Genomic DNA, 16,092 nt, shown 5'->3' with positions numbered 1-16,092 from the left:
GTTAACAGAATTCCAGTAACTTATTTTTAAAAGTTATCTCTTCCATCATCATTAACAAAACTGAAATGCATAATTCTATTTTTATGCTAACTCCCTATTTTTCTAACTCTACCTTTGATCTTCAACATCACAGCATCTCCATCATTAGGTTGCATGATTTAATTACTCAAAGACAGCTTGCTATCATTTGCGCAGAAATACAAAACTAGAATGGAATTTGGCACCAGAAACAAATTATTTTGCAATACAAGGCTAAAATCCACAATATATTGGTTTGGAGACAAACTGGCAGGTACAGGCCAGGAGGGCAAACAGGAGACGATTAGTAGAAAAGGGAACAGCAATTAGGAAACTGTATTTGAGGGCTGGAGAAACGAGAATGTGCAATAATTAGGCACAACAATTATCTTTACTATTTCCTGCTGTAATTGGGAAAACAGCAAACAGACTTATGAACTTTTAGGTCTTGTGAAGAGACTTTTGAAGCAGAGTTGACTGTGCTGTCACATTTTAGGCACATATAGCATGATATAAAGAATAGTTTTCTACAATTAAGCAAGTTAAAAAAAATAGAAGTTTCTCCAGTATAGCATTTCCCTTTTTGCTAATGATCTTCAAAGTAAGGCAATGTGTCAGGCAAATAACAAGTTCAGAATATTGTCTACAAGTAAATATCAAATCCTGACTATATTTCTAAGACATATTACTTTTTTTTAAAAGATTTATTTTATTTTTTCATTGGAAAGTCAGATATACAGACAGGAGAGACAGAGAGGAAGATCTTCCGTCCAATGATTCACTCCCCAAGTGAGCGCAATGGCCAATGCTATGCCGATCCGAAGCCAGGAGCCTCTTCCGGGTCTCCCATGCGGGTGCATGGTCCGAAAGCATTGGGCTGTCCTCAACTGCTTTCCCAGGCCACAGGCAGGGAGCTGGATGGGAAGTGGAGCTGCCGAGATAGAACTGGCACCCATATGGGATCCCGGGCGTGCAAGGCGAGGACCTTAACCACTGTGCCATCATGCCAGGCCCTAAGACATATTATTTTTACAACGCTTCAGAAAGATTTCCAATTCTAATACGTTCATCTATACTAAAGTTCCAACTATCCTAATGACCTTGTTCTGGCATGCTAATTCCCATCTCAGGACTGAGAAAGTACCATGCTACAAAAGGATGTAGGGATATGCCTTCTATCTAAAAAGGAAGGAGCATAATTTGATACATAGAAATCCTTGCATTTTTTAGTTGCAGTATTAAAATGGATAGAAATAAGTCAAGTAATACTCAATATCCTTTGGTTCTAATTTACACTTTCAGTTTTTTGTTACGTTGTGCAGTTTAACATTATTGTTCAATAAGAAGAAAATGCATAGCTAATATTAATTGAGCAAATTCTAAATAGTAAGCATTGTATTGGTGACTTTTCATGGAATATCTCATCTACTCCTCAAAATTAACCTCTAACTTTGAACTGAACATGCTCATGCATAACTAAGTATATACCCCAAGCACTTCCATAAAAGTCAACATGAGATGCTTTAGATGCTCATTGCATTGTTACAGAAACCTGTTAAGAAGAAGAAAATCATGAGGGAATTCAAAATCCACTTGAAGAAGTAACAAGAGTGCTTTATATATTCATTAATAATATATCAACTTGGGCCCGGTGACACGGCTTAGCGGCTAAAGTCCTTGCTTTGAACACTCCGGGATCCCATATGGGTGCCAGTTCTAATTCTGGCAGCTCCACTTCCCATCCAGCTCCCTGATTCTGGCCTGGAAAAGCAGTTGAGGACAGCATTGGGACCCTGCACCCATGTGGGAGACCCAGAAGAGGTTCCTGGTTCCCGGCTTCAGATCAGCATAGCATCGGCCGTTGTGGTCACTTGGGGAGTGAATCATTGGATGGAAGATCTTCCTCTCTGTCTCTCCTCCTCTCTGTATTTCTGACTTTGTAGTAAAAATAAATAAATCTTTAAAAAAATAATATATCAACTAATTAAAGCATTACAAAATAAAACAAAACAATAATTGCCTGAGTTGCGGGTCAGGAGCTTAGAAGCCACTCCCCTCAACCCACAACCCATGTGATGGCTTCAGTCCACCTGTGATGCGCATCTAAAATCAACCTGAGAAGGGGTGATAGTGCATTGTTGCAGCAACATTCCCTTCACAAGTCCCCATAAAGGCCCATGGTATGGAGGGGCTCACTCTCTTGGTCCTGTGCTTCCCTTACTCTAGCTCTCTGACTCTCGGCCTCCCAGTACCTGTTTGCTCTTTGGCTACTCTGTGGACATACTCTGAGGACAGGTAGCCCCTGAGCATGGTCCCTGTTCCTCTGTATTCCTCACCCTTTATTCATGGCTTGAGCAGAATGGTAAAGATGTCAAAGCTAAGATTTTTGTATTTCTATGTACTTTCAAGAGGAGAAGTAAAGCCTAACAATAATGCAATGTGGCTGGCAGGAAAAGGTGAATGCAGCTTTGTGTGTTCAGGTTGTTGTCTGTTACGTTCTTCTGATACCTTATATAGCTGGGGAAGCTGGAACAAAGGTCTTCAGTTTAATGGATGGACTCCAGGCTAATGAACATTTTTCCTCTTAGGATTTCAATTCAGACTGGATTGCTATATTGACTTGTCATTAGCTAATTTCTACTGGGCCCTGTTATCACCAAACTTGGTTAATAAAGACTCCTTAATACATCATAGACTTGTGTGGTGTGATCTGATCGTGCTCACACCTTGCAACACCTTCATTTTAAAGAAAAGAAAATTAAGTATTTTTAGGTTTTGCAGAACAGGACACTGGCCTGAGGGGAGTAAGAGTTCACAAGGGATCTTCCTTGCCTCATCTCCTCAGCAATGTCTGGAAGGCCCTATAGGAATTATTGGCTTCACAAGCCCTGTCTCCACAATGAGGACCCCACCTAGAGCCACAGGTCACTCCTCACAGCGGCAAGCTGGGGAGCTGCAGCCTTCTCCATCTCTATCCCCTTCCCAGCCTATGATGTATAAAACCCCAGTGCTATATATCCAAGGTGGCCATTCCCCTCGCAATGTCAACCAACCAGGTCGAAGTGTTCCAGGACCATCTCCAGCCAGGAAGCAGTCTGCCAGACTATCTCCCCTTACTAATAAACCTCTAGCTGAATTAAAGCTTCTGTCTCAGTCACGTCTGAACCTAACAAATATCAGTCAGGTAAAGCTCTCCAAAGACCCGTAAAATTTGGCAAAAATGAGATTTTCACCCTGGTTTTATTGTTTCAGAATTTTTGGTTTCAGAATATGCGCCATTATATTTCCTATACTAATTAAATTATCATTCACATATAAAAAGACAACGTGACTATATACCTTGAGAAGATTCGTTCTGCAATACCACATACTCTATTCAATTTTTGTTTGTTTTTTACAAAGGCAGACAAAGAGAAGGACAGACTGAGGGAATTCCAAACAAGCACCTAGGAAATTAGTCTGGGTCTTCAGCAGGCACACTGCCTAAAGCAAAACCAGTGTGCTTTATCTGGGGTTCTGAGGACACAGGTACAGGTCGTGGAAGGGCACCATTTGTATAAAGAAGCTTTCACAGAACCTGAGACAGCCTGCTGGTGGTGGTGAATAAGGCAGACCCGGAGCTGATACATCTGTGCTTTGACCACAAACTTGCTTTATAACTTAAAATAGACTCTTATAGAATTATCCTTTGTCAAATAGAAAAGAAATAGAAAAAAAAGACAAAACCAGAAATAAATCTACATTAATGAAGAGTAATAGCTGAGATCTAAACACAGAAAAGTGAAAAAAGAAAAAAAGAGAAAAAAACTTGAGTTGCTGTTCCCATAGCAACTGCATTGCAGTTGGATTTCACTTTTATGTTAACTAAGTTTAACTTGAGTAGGAATGCAAAATACTTCCTCTGAGCCAAAAGGAGAATTATAGAAAAAGAGAAACAACGGTTTAGAATATTCTGGAAACTAAGTCAAGTATTAGCCTGAATACCTACTAATATTCTCATATCAATATGTTCATTGGTTTATGTTCATTTATATTAGTTTGATACTATCTATATTCAAATATACAAACATGGTTTGTGAAAAATAAGGAAAAATCTTGTTAAAATCTGTTAAGAGTCCATGACTTTATAATTTAGAAATATAAAGATACTCTTCTGCTAATTATTTCAAGAAAATATTTGCTGAAATTACAATTTATGAAGATACAATCTAATTACATTCAGCATGAAGTGTTTTAAAGTTGACATTTTTAATTGCTGTTGATGAAATTTGAATCTGAAAACACACAGTACTTAAGAGAGTACCCATGTCCTTAAGAGAGGATACACACATAATTTTTCAAGACTTTGATAATTTGCATGTCTTTATTTCAATACGATTTTTTAAAAAAGCCGAAAGAGTACTTACTCCAGTTACGTAACGTGGTCTATATTGAATAGTTCCAAATAAACCGAGAATCACGATAATAATATGTATAAAATTGGCCAGAATGGGTGCCCACTGATAACCAAGGAAGTCAAATATTTGCCTCTCCAGCACACAAACCTAGAACAACAAAACAGAATGAACAGATCAGTACATTGAGAAATATCCTAGTAGTAAAAGAAAAAAAGGATTGCATTTGATATAACTCACAATTATAATTGTTGTAACATTTCTGACAATTGTCCTTCACAGTGAAAATATCATTTACAGGTATACTTGCAAAAACAAGTATGTAATTTATAAATCCAAGAACAACTACAATTCTTTTCAAGAATTTAGTGGAAGCAACAGCAGTGTCCATAAAGTCACAGGATACAGTGTACTGGCAAATACCTGGAGTCATCAAGCAGCAGATAGGCAAAGTACACATGAAGTGACTATTGTAAGCATATATTTAAAAGACATTATTCAAATTGGAACTGGAACACAGGGAGTTTGATCTAGAGAGAAAGGATCTTTAGCATTAACATATAGGATTTGGGGTACAGATTTGTTGTTAAACAACTATAGTCTCCTATGTGTGTGTAAATCATTTTCCTTATCTGGGTGTTTGCTTCAAATGTGACTTTTATTTTTTAGTCATAATTAGTTTCCTAAAGTAACCAGGTGAAAGAAACTAGAAGGAATTTAGGACAATGGAAATTGAAAGCAAAAATAAGCTATTTCTATTATGTAAGTAAGAAATTTAAGTGCTTTCTTATCACACTACTTTCATCTGCACTCATAACATGGATGATATTTTTACGTACATCTCAGCAGTGAGAAGAGAAAAACAAACCCACTCTAACCAACCAACCAATCAACAACCACCACTTGAGACTGGCCAACTATCCAGAAGTGCCATTTTTGTATCAAAAATGTGAATCTGGATAGTTGGCCAGTCTTTCAGGACATCGAGTAAAGCAAAGCATCTGGTGGGCTTTATTCTTGCTGTCCTTTCTCAAGTACACCGACAATAAATGATGTGTTCACAGAAAACATTCTCAAACAGCCTGAAGTTCCACATTAAGAGTTACCATTTTTTCAACTGTGTATGATTTTTTAATGATTTTTTAAACGATTTTGATAAGCCCTAAAAGCATCATACTACTTGAATGAAACATCAAATGAAAATACCAACTCTAAATGTAGGTAAGGTGCTTGTAAATTGAATACCTGTAGTTCAGTTTGAAGATTTCTTGAATGACCTTTACCACTATTCTTTAGCTGAACAGAACATTTTCCCATCAGGCTTTGAAAAACAAATACTTGCATAACTCCTGTATTTCCCAAGGCACACTGAATACCCTGAGATGGCTGCAACAGCCACTGTCCATCCTATTCAAATATTTATTGATTCTTTTATTTTTTAACAGGGCTCAAAGTTTAAGATCTCCAGCTTCTTAGACCTTGTGACCATCACAGGAAAGGAGGCATGTTAAACAGCACTTATTTCACTTCTCATCATTTTCATACAGGAGATTGAGGCATATTTTCCACCATCACTGAGGTACCCTTGCCTACTTCTAAAAAACAAACAGTACTGCAGATCAGTGCTGCAAATTACAAATAACTATGCAGCGAGGACCAAGAGATAGATAGGTGGGCTCTAGTGGGGAAAAGGGGCATACCAGAGACCCCCTCAAAACCTGTCTTTCTCTTCACACCCCAAAGTATTGTTCCTTTCATCTCTCCACCTCAGGTCAGGCCAAGGAAAGAAATACATCGGAAGGGTTAGCTGGTTTACTGGAGAGTTCAAGTCCCTCTCCGTTCTGCCTATCTTTAGACCGAGAGTTGTAGAAATGTTAAAGCCTAGCAAAAAGGCCCAGTGTAGCCTGCCTTCCTCAGCAGCAGCACTAGTTCACTGACTACCCCAGTCCCACTGACTAGGGTACTGGGTCCCTGTTCACATGTGTCCCTCACCACAGGGCAGGTGGCACTTAGTGTTTTTTCTTTCTTTTTTTTTTTTTTTTCAGCTAAGTGTATGAAGGCATAGGATAATGCAAATAAATAATACCTGAATATAGAACCAAATACATATGTGACAGCTCTGCTCTGATGACAAGACCCAGTAAAAAAGGGATAGAAATGGCAAGCAGGATGCAGAGAGACTCTTCTGCATCGAAGGGGTGGCACTAGGTTCAGCCCAGGAACAACCCCAGAGAACTGCCAAGTGAACTGTCCCAGGCCAAGAAACCCCTGCTGGGCAAGGGGGCTGAAGTTGTCAGAGGCAGACTGGGAAGTCACGTTCTTGAGCCTCACCTCAGGCTGCTCTCCCCCCTCAAGTTGCTCCTTCTACATACTGCTTCTTTCAACCAGTTCCGGAAACATCAGTTTGAAGATTTCCTCCTCCTGGTCCTGCAGTGTCTGGGACCCAGAGGTCCAAGTCAGGGGCACAGGACCTAGGACTGCTAGTTGCAGCATCTGAGCGGAGTTTAGGTGGAGAAATGCATCCTCCCCAGTACCCTGTTTCTCCCCAAGCCCCTGTTTTCAGCTTCTGGGCAGCAGCTTTTGTCCATAGGCTGGTTTGAAAGCCAAGCTTCTTAAGGCAATCAGAGGCTGAGAGGCCATGGGTGGGTGTGGCAGGTTCCTGGGGAGGTGTTGGGGGGACTTCACCGTTGGCATGTCCTGCACCTGTATCTTCCTCTCACTGGGGTGCAGCCAAGCATCATCCTTGCTTGAGTGTCCTTTTTCCTCTCTTTTTCTTCCTCAGGATCCACTGAACCGGCCTCTAGTCTCCGTCAGCATGTGGATGTAGAGGGTTTTCTTCATGAAGATGGAGTCATTTATATAAAGGCGGTTTGCACGCTAAATCTTTTCCACTATCACCACTGCAGTCGGTGCAGTCCAGCCAGGGCGGCTCCGGGCTGCAGCAAATGCTCGGCCATCTTTCCCTCACTGGGGAGCAGGCCCACCGCACCAGGCTCCAGTAAGAACACACTGGCGGTCCTGAGAGGGGGCTGTCCCATGCAGAGGCCACCTCCTCGCCCTGCGGGCCTCCGGGGTTGACCTGGCCAGAGGACGGAAGGGAAACCCACGAACGAAAATTCTGGAGGCTCTGTTCTCCTTCCTCGCCCCGCCTCCCTAGGCGCCATGCCAGCCCCCTCCAGCCACACACACACTCTCTCTCAGCTTCTTCTCCCTCGGCGCGCCGCTTCCCACAAATCTGTGCCCTGAGGAGGCTGCCCCTCATTGAGTCTCCTTAGTGCCCTTCCACGCATCCGACCCCCCCACCCCAACAACTCTTGGCCACGCCGACCTCTGACCTTCGAACTCTGGACACCCTCCTCCACGCTCTTTCCTCAGTCCAGCAGCGCAGTATCGGGACGCCCGACATCCCAGCTCTGGCCGCTTAGCTCACAAGCCCAGCCGCTTGGGGGTCACTCTAGAGCACGGAAGCGCGTGGAGACGCCGAGTGTGTGGCACACTTTCCACTCCGAGAACACGGGCCCGTGTCAGGTAAGTCACGCCCTCGCACCGGGCTCCATGGCGGAGTTCTGTTTCTCTCCACCCGCGTACTCTCCACCGAGACGCCAGGGCCCAGAGCCAGCGGAAGCGGGGAGTCCTAGTCTAGAACACTTCATTTCCCAAAAGGCTTTGCGTCCGCGGGGTCGCGGGGCACTCTAGGAAATGCAGTTCCCCTCAGCGCGCCGAGGGCGAGATTTCTTTATTGATTCCTTTTTGGCAGATATGAATAGGGGAAAAAATGCTGGACTATCCTAACTCGCAGATGCTAAACCCAGGATATTTTAGAATATCAACTAATGTAATGCAATATTCTAATTGATAAATATATGTAAACTATCATACAGTGTGAATATAATCTTCGTTGCATAAACTTCAACCTGCTCACGTGGCTCTTCTGTTTTTTAATATATTTATTTATTTAAGGATTTATTTATTTTTATTGGAAAGGCAGATACATAGAGAGGAGGAGACACAGAGAAAGATCTTCTGTCCGATGGTTCACTCCCTGAGAGGCCGCAGCTGCCCGGAAGCTGCGCCGATCTGAACCCAGGAGCCAGGAACTTCCTCCAGGTCTCCCACGCGGGTGCAGGGTCCCTAACCTTTGGGCCATCCTCGCTGTTTTCCCAGGCCACAGGCAGGGAACTGGATGGGAAGCAGGGCTGCTGGGATTAGAACCGGTGCCCATGTGGGATCCCAGCACATTCAAGGCAAGGACTTTAACCACTACGCTATCGCGCTGGGCCCCAAAAATGTATTTATTTTTATTTGAAAGGCAGTCTTACAGAGAGAATGAGGTGCCTTCCAATCACTGGTTCACTCCCCGGTGTCCTCAATGGCAGGAGCTGAACCACTATGAAGCCAGGAACCAGGAGCTCCCTCCAGGTCTCCCACATGCAGGGAGTCAAGGACCATAGCTTTCCTCTGCTGTTTTCCCAGGCAATAAGCAGGGAGCTGGATTGGAAATGGAGCCATGGGAACTAGAACCGATGACCATACAGAATGCCAGCAATGGGAGTTGGAGAATTAGCCTGTTGAGCTCCACACTGTCTCCTACGATGACATATTCTTAAAAAGAATTCATGTGGTCAACACTTTGTATACATGAGGCCAGCTATGCCATCAGCCCTCTACGACATGTGTCATCTACGTATCCATGAATGGTCTCAAAATTATCTGTTAAAGAAAAAAGTTTTTGTGAGAGCATTATCGCTAATGATTTATATAAACGCTCATTGTAGCCCACAACTCCCTTCTCCTTATCCTATGAATAAACAGTAAGGAATGTAAAACCAACAGCAAGAAAAATCTACACTCTATAAATTGTGAGCATCGTAACTGTGGAAAAACAGCAGGGAAAAAGTATAGAGGATGAAGCACATCAGTCAAACAGTGGGAACTATCTCAATAAATGTACCAAATACGGAAGAAAATAGCAATGCCATCTTTAATTATAAAAATATGTAGATGATAATGTACCCCCTAAGAAGCCAAGGTTAAAATGAAATCACATAAACATTTTTCCGGTTCACTTTATGACAGAATACGTTCTTACTCCCAAGGTTAAGCAGACTGCATAAGTTAACACGTAATCTTTCACTTAAAATATTTGTCACGTTGTTTTTTTGGTCCTATTAACCAATACAAGTAGGTTTATCACAGCTTCTGCAATTTGTAACTAAATCTGAAGAATGAGGTTCAGAAAAAGTCAGTCCCTATAAGGAGAAAAAAAAAATAGCAACTATAATTTAATGAGTATTACAGCAATGGTGAGAGTTTCCTAAAAACTCCTTCTAGTAGGAAGTTCATTAACTATTCCAGGGTGTTGCGTGTGGGCCAGAGGCGAGAATATTTGTAAAAAAAAAAAAATTCTACTCCATTCAACACATTTATATATTCCCTTTCAGTCTTATAATATTTCACTTATTTTACATAAATTCCAGGGAGGGAAATCTGATTGTCTTGTGTTTTGGGATTAAAGAATTGAAAAAGTAGTCAAACTAAGCAACTTATTCTGAGGTTACAGATGGGAAATGATAGATAGGGGCTTGTGCCACTGTGTGTACACACATAAGGTATGTCTTATGTCTTTATTTTGTCTACGCATTCCAGACCTATCAAAACCCAAAGTAACCTTCATAGATTATGTTGTAGGAAATACTTTCTATGCTTACATGAAAGCATTTATTTATGTTGAGATAATGTTGAGATTCTTTTTGATCACATTTGTAAGTTTATAATATTATATCATCCATGATCTAATACATGGCATTTGAACACTGGAAGATTTTTATTCTCTACTTTTCTCTCTCAGTCTCTCACAAGCCTTTCTATTTTTAAATAAACAGCAAATTAGCAAACAAAAATTTAAGAATAATAATTATTATAAAAACCTATTCTTTGATAAATATGTATCAACTACAAAACATGTCAATTGTTCTTTTCTTTTTCACAAATGTAAATACAGATTTTAACAGTCATTGTTAATAGAGTACAGCGTGCTTAACCTGAAAACAATTTTAAAACCCTTTCTGATAACTACCAAAAAAATTACGGAGTTGTGTGTTTACATTCTGACAATGTAAAAATTAAAATACATGGGCATGGTACAATGGCTCAATTGCTAACTGCTCATCTTGCAAGCATTATGGGTCTAAATGGGTATGAGTTTGTGTCCTGACAGCTTTGCTTTCTATCCAGTTCCCAGCTTTTGGTCTGGAAAAGCAGCAGGGGATTGTCCACACCCATGGGAACTTGCACCCACCTAGGAGACCTGAACAGGCTCCTGGCTCTTGACTTCAGATCAGCTCATCTCTGGCTGCACTGGCCGCTTGGGGAGTTAACTAGCAGACACAAGATCTTTCTTTCTGTCTCTCTTTCTCTCTATAAATCTGCCTTTCCGCCTTTCCAATAAAAATAAATCTTAAAAAAATAACAAGAGCTTAACTAAACATAAAAAAAAGGGTTGATAAATCATAATTTATCCTATTTCATTTGGTCCCAGGTGCTGTTATTGTAATAAAAGTCAACCTTGTAGTGTTTCAAACCATGAGTGACTGAGGTAGAAAATTGTGATTGAATTCTGATTCAGTATGTGACCAGAGGATGCCTCCTAATTTCTAGGAATCTATTTCTTCATCTCTACAATGAGAGTATTATTATATACAACATGATGATAAAAGTAGTGTAGATAGAGTACTTTCTAAAATGTCTATATTGCAAGTTAGATGACTGCTATTGCATTTATTCATTTTGATAATGCATATAACAAATTAAGATACATGGATTTTAGCACAAATATTGTAGATGTATATCCTTGCCAGCATACTTCAGTTGGAGGTGACCGAATGTTTCTTATGATATTAATCATAAAAGTAATTGTGAACAACATAATTATAAGAGATTTTCTGATGGGTGTTCTCCTTCCTAATTAAATATCTCATGGATTAAATGTATTGTTTTACTACAGAAAGAAAAAACATCAAACATCAACATTTCTTCTTGTTCTACTGTTTTTTTCTCTCACCCCTTTCAAACGTGATGTAATCAATATTTGAAAAAATTTGAGTCCATTTAGTTAAGAATAATACACATTATCAAGGACATACCAGCAAACATATATTGTAAATAAAATAAATCAAATAGAAAAAAGTATTTATCCTTCTTAGTATGCGCATTTTTGTACAATCTTTACTTTTGAAATATCACACATGGTATTTATGTTGAAACATGGAGTCACTGAGCATTTTGAGGAGGTTAAATTAAAATAATGATTTAAGAATACATAAGAGGAAAAGCATAAAACAAAAAAAATAAAAAAAACAAAAACAAAAACAAAGAAAAAACATAAAAAAGGAAAAAAACTAAAAAACAAGAAAAAAAAAGAATACATGAGAGTCACATAAGTCAAATAGGTAATTTCACACTTTTCACTGTTTTTTGATAATTCCATTTATATATAACTCTAAAAATTCTGTCTACTATTCCATTTGTTGTGATAATGGAATCATTTATTTCTCACAGCTGTTCACTTTGCATAGCAATTTATAACCATTTCATAATTAGCAATCATGCTATCAAAAGACAAGCTGATGACTAGCATATTATACTAGCCTACAAATTTGAAAAAAAAATTCTAAAAACATAACACTTAACAAAACATAACAAAGCAATAAATAACAAAAACTTTTGAACTACTTTTTGTTGATATTGAACTTTCCAATTAATGTGATTTCCTAAATCCCTTTTTCTAAACAAAAAGAGATTTATTTATCTATTTTGATTGGAAGGGCTGACTTACAGCAAGAAGAAGAAACAAAGAGAAAGATCCATCCAATCATTCACTCCACAAATGACCACAGTGGTCAGAGATGAACTGATCTGAAGCCAAGAGCTAGGAACTTCTTCCAGATCTGCCATGTGGGTGCAGGGTCCCAAGGGTGTGGGCAATCTTCTGTTGCCTTTCCAGGTCAAAATCAAGGAACTAGATGCAAAGTAGAGCAGCTGGGACACAAACTAGTGCATGTATAGAATATTGGTGCTTTTAAGGCGAGGATTTAGCCACCGAGTCATGATGCTGGGCCCAACTTTTTGAACTTAATCTGCAAGTACATATGTTAAACTTATGGTCCTGGGATTGTGGTATCATGTGTAAAATTGCTACCTGCAATGCTAGAACTCCATGTGGGCTCTAGTACTATCCCAGCTAATTCACTTACACTCTTCCTCCTTGCTAAGGTGCCTGAGAAAGCAAAGAAAAACTGCCCACAAATTTTGGCCCATACTCCCTACCCACAGAAACTGTGATGAAGCTCTGGGTATTCCTGGTCCTGGCTTTGGCCTGGCTCACTGCTGGCCTGGCTCACTGCTGTTGCAACCATTTCTGAAGTAAAGCTGTAGATGAAACATTCTCTCCCTCTCTCTGTCACTCTCTGTAACTCTTTCAAATAAATGGATAAATCTTTTAAAAATATATTAATAAGTCTGTGCTTATATCTAATAACTAAACTTTGCTTGATTTTAGAACTTCAGTTTAATTCTTCCCATCAAGAATTTGCTCTTACTGAATAAATAGTGAGGCTGGATTCTGATATTGTAATTATTAAGATCACTTTGACCAAGCATGTGGCACAACACTGGAGGTGCTGCCTGGAAACTCACATCCCATATGGAAGTGCCAGGGTTCCTGTAATGGGGTGACATTTGATTCCAATTTCCTGCTAATGCATATCCTGGGAGGCAGCAGATAATGGATCTTAGACTTGAATCCTTGCCACACACACAGAAGGCCCACATTGCATTCCAAAAAGCCCTAGTTTAAGGCTGGCCCAGCCCTGGCTATTGTGGGCATTTAGGATACTATTTGGTGAATGAAACACAGACTTTCTATAATAAAATCAAAATAAATAAATTTAAATAATTTATAAGAACTTATAGCTGAAACTCTATAAGTGCTTCAATATGTTTAACCATGCTTCTTCTGAAGATTATCTAACATAATCTTTATTGTCAAAATAAGAAAGCTGATGCTCACAGAAGGTAACATGTCCAAGACTACAACTTCAGGAGCTATGATATAAGACTAACGATTTGAAAGCTGATGCTCAGGTTTCAGTCACCAACTACTAATCAAAAACACAGTAGAATCTATTTAATTCTTTCATGATTTTAAGAGCAGCTGTTTTATTATCAAATACTTTTCTATTTCATTGATAAAATTTGAGATATAATAGTAACTATAAGTATTAATGTATACTGAAATATACTAAAGGATTAAAATATACAATGATAAAATATATATCTAAATGCTTTAAAAATTCACAGTACTATGACAACACTGTAAAATAAGAATTGTTACTATTGCTCTCTCATTATAGATTACACAATTCGCAGTACAGATTATTTCACATTTAGAGAAGAATATTTTGAAAAGGTATACCTTTTCTACTATAATGCACTTAGAATAAAGATAACCCTATAACCCTGGAGTTGTGCTGCAAAAATGTTTTATGCTTTCCCAGCTAACTTCTAATTCATTAAGTTTACATTGCATTATTGCGCATGTGATATAAACTGATAATAATCCAGACCATCTTGGCAGCTGGATCACTGTTTTTATTTCTCTACAGGGTTCATAATTTTACTCAGTGGAAATCTAACTTCCCAGAAGAATCTAAGCACATCTGAATGACAGCTGTTCTAGTTGGGTTTCATTGCTTACTCAAGGCACACGACAGGTATGAGTTAAGAAGTGCATTGCACCCATTTGACCTTGAATCTCCAGTACCTTCACAACAAGGACTTAAATTTTTTAAGATCAAGGCAATGCACACATCCATCACAAAATTATAATGCCAAAGAAATGTTTAGTGAGGAGACAACAGTGGCCATAGATGTAAATCATTCATATTACAAGAACTGATGGAATATTTCAAGCACTGAATAATAAAAATATGTCTTAGGTAACAGTTAGGTGTGAAAGTGAAAACCAGTGACAATATTATCTAGTAACTTAACAGTCATATTGCTTAACAGCATTAGTCTTACATTGTGACATACATTGATATCTAAAATGGTCCCTAAGGAAGAAATGCCCAGGAGCCTCAAACAGGCTCATCTTTGTCTTGTCAATGATACCCCATGTTTTGGATTCACATGTAAGTTCTTAATCAGTTTCTGAATCTTCCACAATTTACATAGCAAATGCACACACACACACACAAAAACACTACCATGGATAAATATTATAGATGCTTACAAGGGCAGGTAAAAATATGGGCAGACTGTTTTTAACAAGATACTTCAGGAACTGGTTAGAATAATATGCTAAATTCATCATCAGCATTATTCATTTATGATTTATTCATTGAAAGTACAGTAAAAGCCTAATACTAGCTTATGAAGTTCCCATTTTCATGTATTTTATTATACTATTTCATAGCAAATGATTTCTCTGGTAGAAACCTGCTGCTATTTTTTTAAGCACAAAATTATATTAAACATATTTAAGCTGCCATCTGGAGAGTTGAAATTTGCGAACAGGTACGACTGCAGATTTTTTTTAAAAGCTGATAAAGTCTAAAATATCGCTCAGTAGCATTATAATGAAAGCCACGTAGAGTTTTCAGTTTTTGTCTAAATAAACACACGTGCATCTTTGTATACATTTTATGAATTTAAAGCAAAGTGAAATACCATTTCAATATTCATGCCCCTCCATTAGTTATTCTCTTCTTATCTGAAGCAATGAATTAGCAATATCATTAGCATCATCAGCTGTCCCCTGGTAAGCAGCTGCTATGTATTTAACAGAGCTGGAGGTGCATGATAAGCTGTCACCGGGAACAGAAGAGGACATTACAGTCACCTGCAGGTTGGTTTATTTTCCCCTTCTCATTTTACTCCCATCTTCTCTTCTACACCTTAAAACCAAACATCAGCAGAGATTTCAGGTCTCTCTTTGACGAGATCAAGACAGATATATGGAACATGTCAATCAAACCTCTCAAACTCTAGGTGACATCTCTTTCATAAAATTCAATTTCATCAAGATGGGAAATGGGATGACAACCTCACTTACTCTGATGGCTTAAGGCCAATCAAGAGTTGAAATGAAAGCAGAAATGCTGTAATATCACTACCATGTACTGGCAGTCACTGTGACAGATGGTTGTATCAGACTGCAACCAGTAATACAAAAGAATAACATTTCAGATGGCTACAAGAACATTCTTGAATTGTCATGAGGTACATTATTTCTGGCATAATAAGAACATGTCTTTGGTGTCCTTTAAAATAATCATCTGAATTCCACACAGATACGCTATTCTAAACAAAGGCAGTCAAACCATTTGTTTTGCTGTTGATATGAAGTATCTGTGGCTATCCAAGTCTGAATGCTATGAAACTGACATTCCATATCAGTTCTAGGAGCTCAACCCTAGCCTATATAAATGCAGCATAGGTAACTGGCAAAGGTTCAAAATTATGAATTTTATTGAGCTATGAAATATATTTTATACCTTGAGAATTAAAAACATTACATGCTAAATTTCATGCATGATTTCTCTTGCAATGTCCACACATGAACTATCCACTGCTATTTGTAACACTGAACAATATGAGCTTGTTCAATGAGGTAAACTAT

At 38.8% G+C, this 16,092-nt stretch overlaps 1 protein-coding gene across 1 annotated transcript in view; it reads right to left on the bottom strand.

Moving 5' to 3' along the window:
* NKAIN2 (sodium/potassium transporting ATPase interacting 2) overlaps positions 1-16,092 on the bottom strand; it is a 968,735-nt gene that overhangs the window by 522,669 nt on the left and 429,974 nt on the right. The window contains exon 2 of the mRNA XM_040965392.1: positions 4,425-4,562. Within this exon, the coding sequence (XP_040821326.1) occupies positions 4,425-4,562 (138 nt within the window). The remainder of the gene's footprint in view (positions 1-4,424; positions 4,563-16,092) is intronic.

Source organism: Ochotona curzoniae, unplaced genomic scaffold, assembly GCF_017591425.1.
Source record: "Ochotona curzoniae isolate NIBS_2020 unplaced genomic scaffold, NIBS_Ocur_1.0 scaffold_3890, whole genome shotgun sequence".
Lineage (NCBI taxonomy): Eukaryota > Metazoa > Chordata > Mammalia > Lagomorpha > Ochotonidae > Ochotona > Ochotona curzoniae.
Note: the sequence above shows the minus strand (reverse complement) of the source record. Positions and strands in the feature narration are given on the sequence as shown.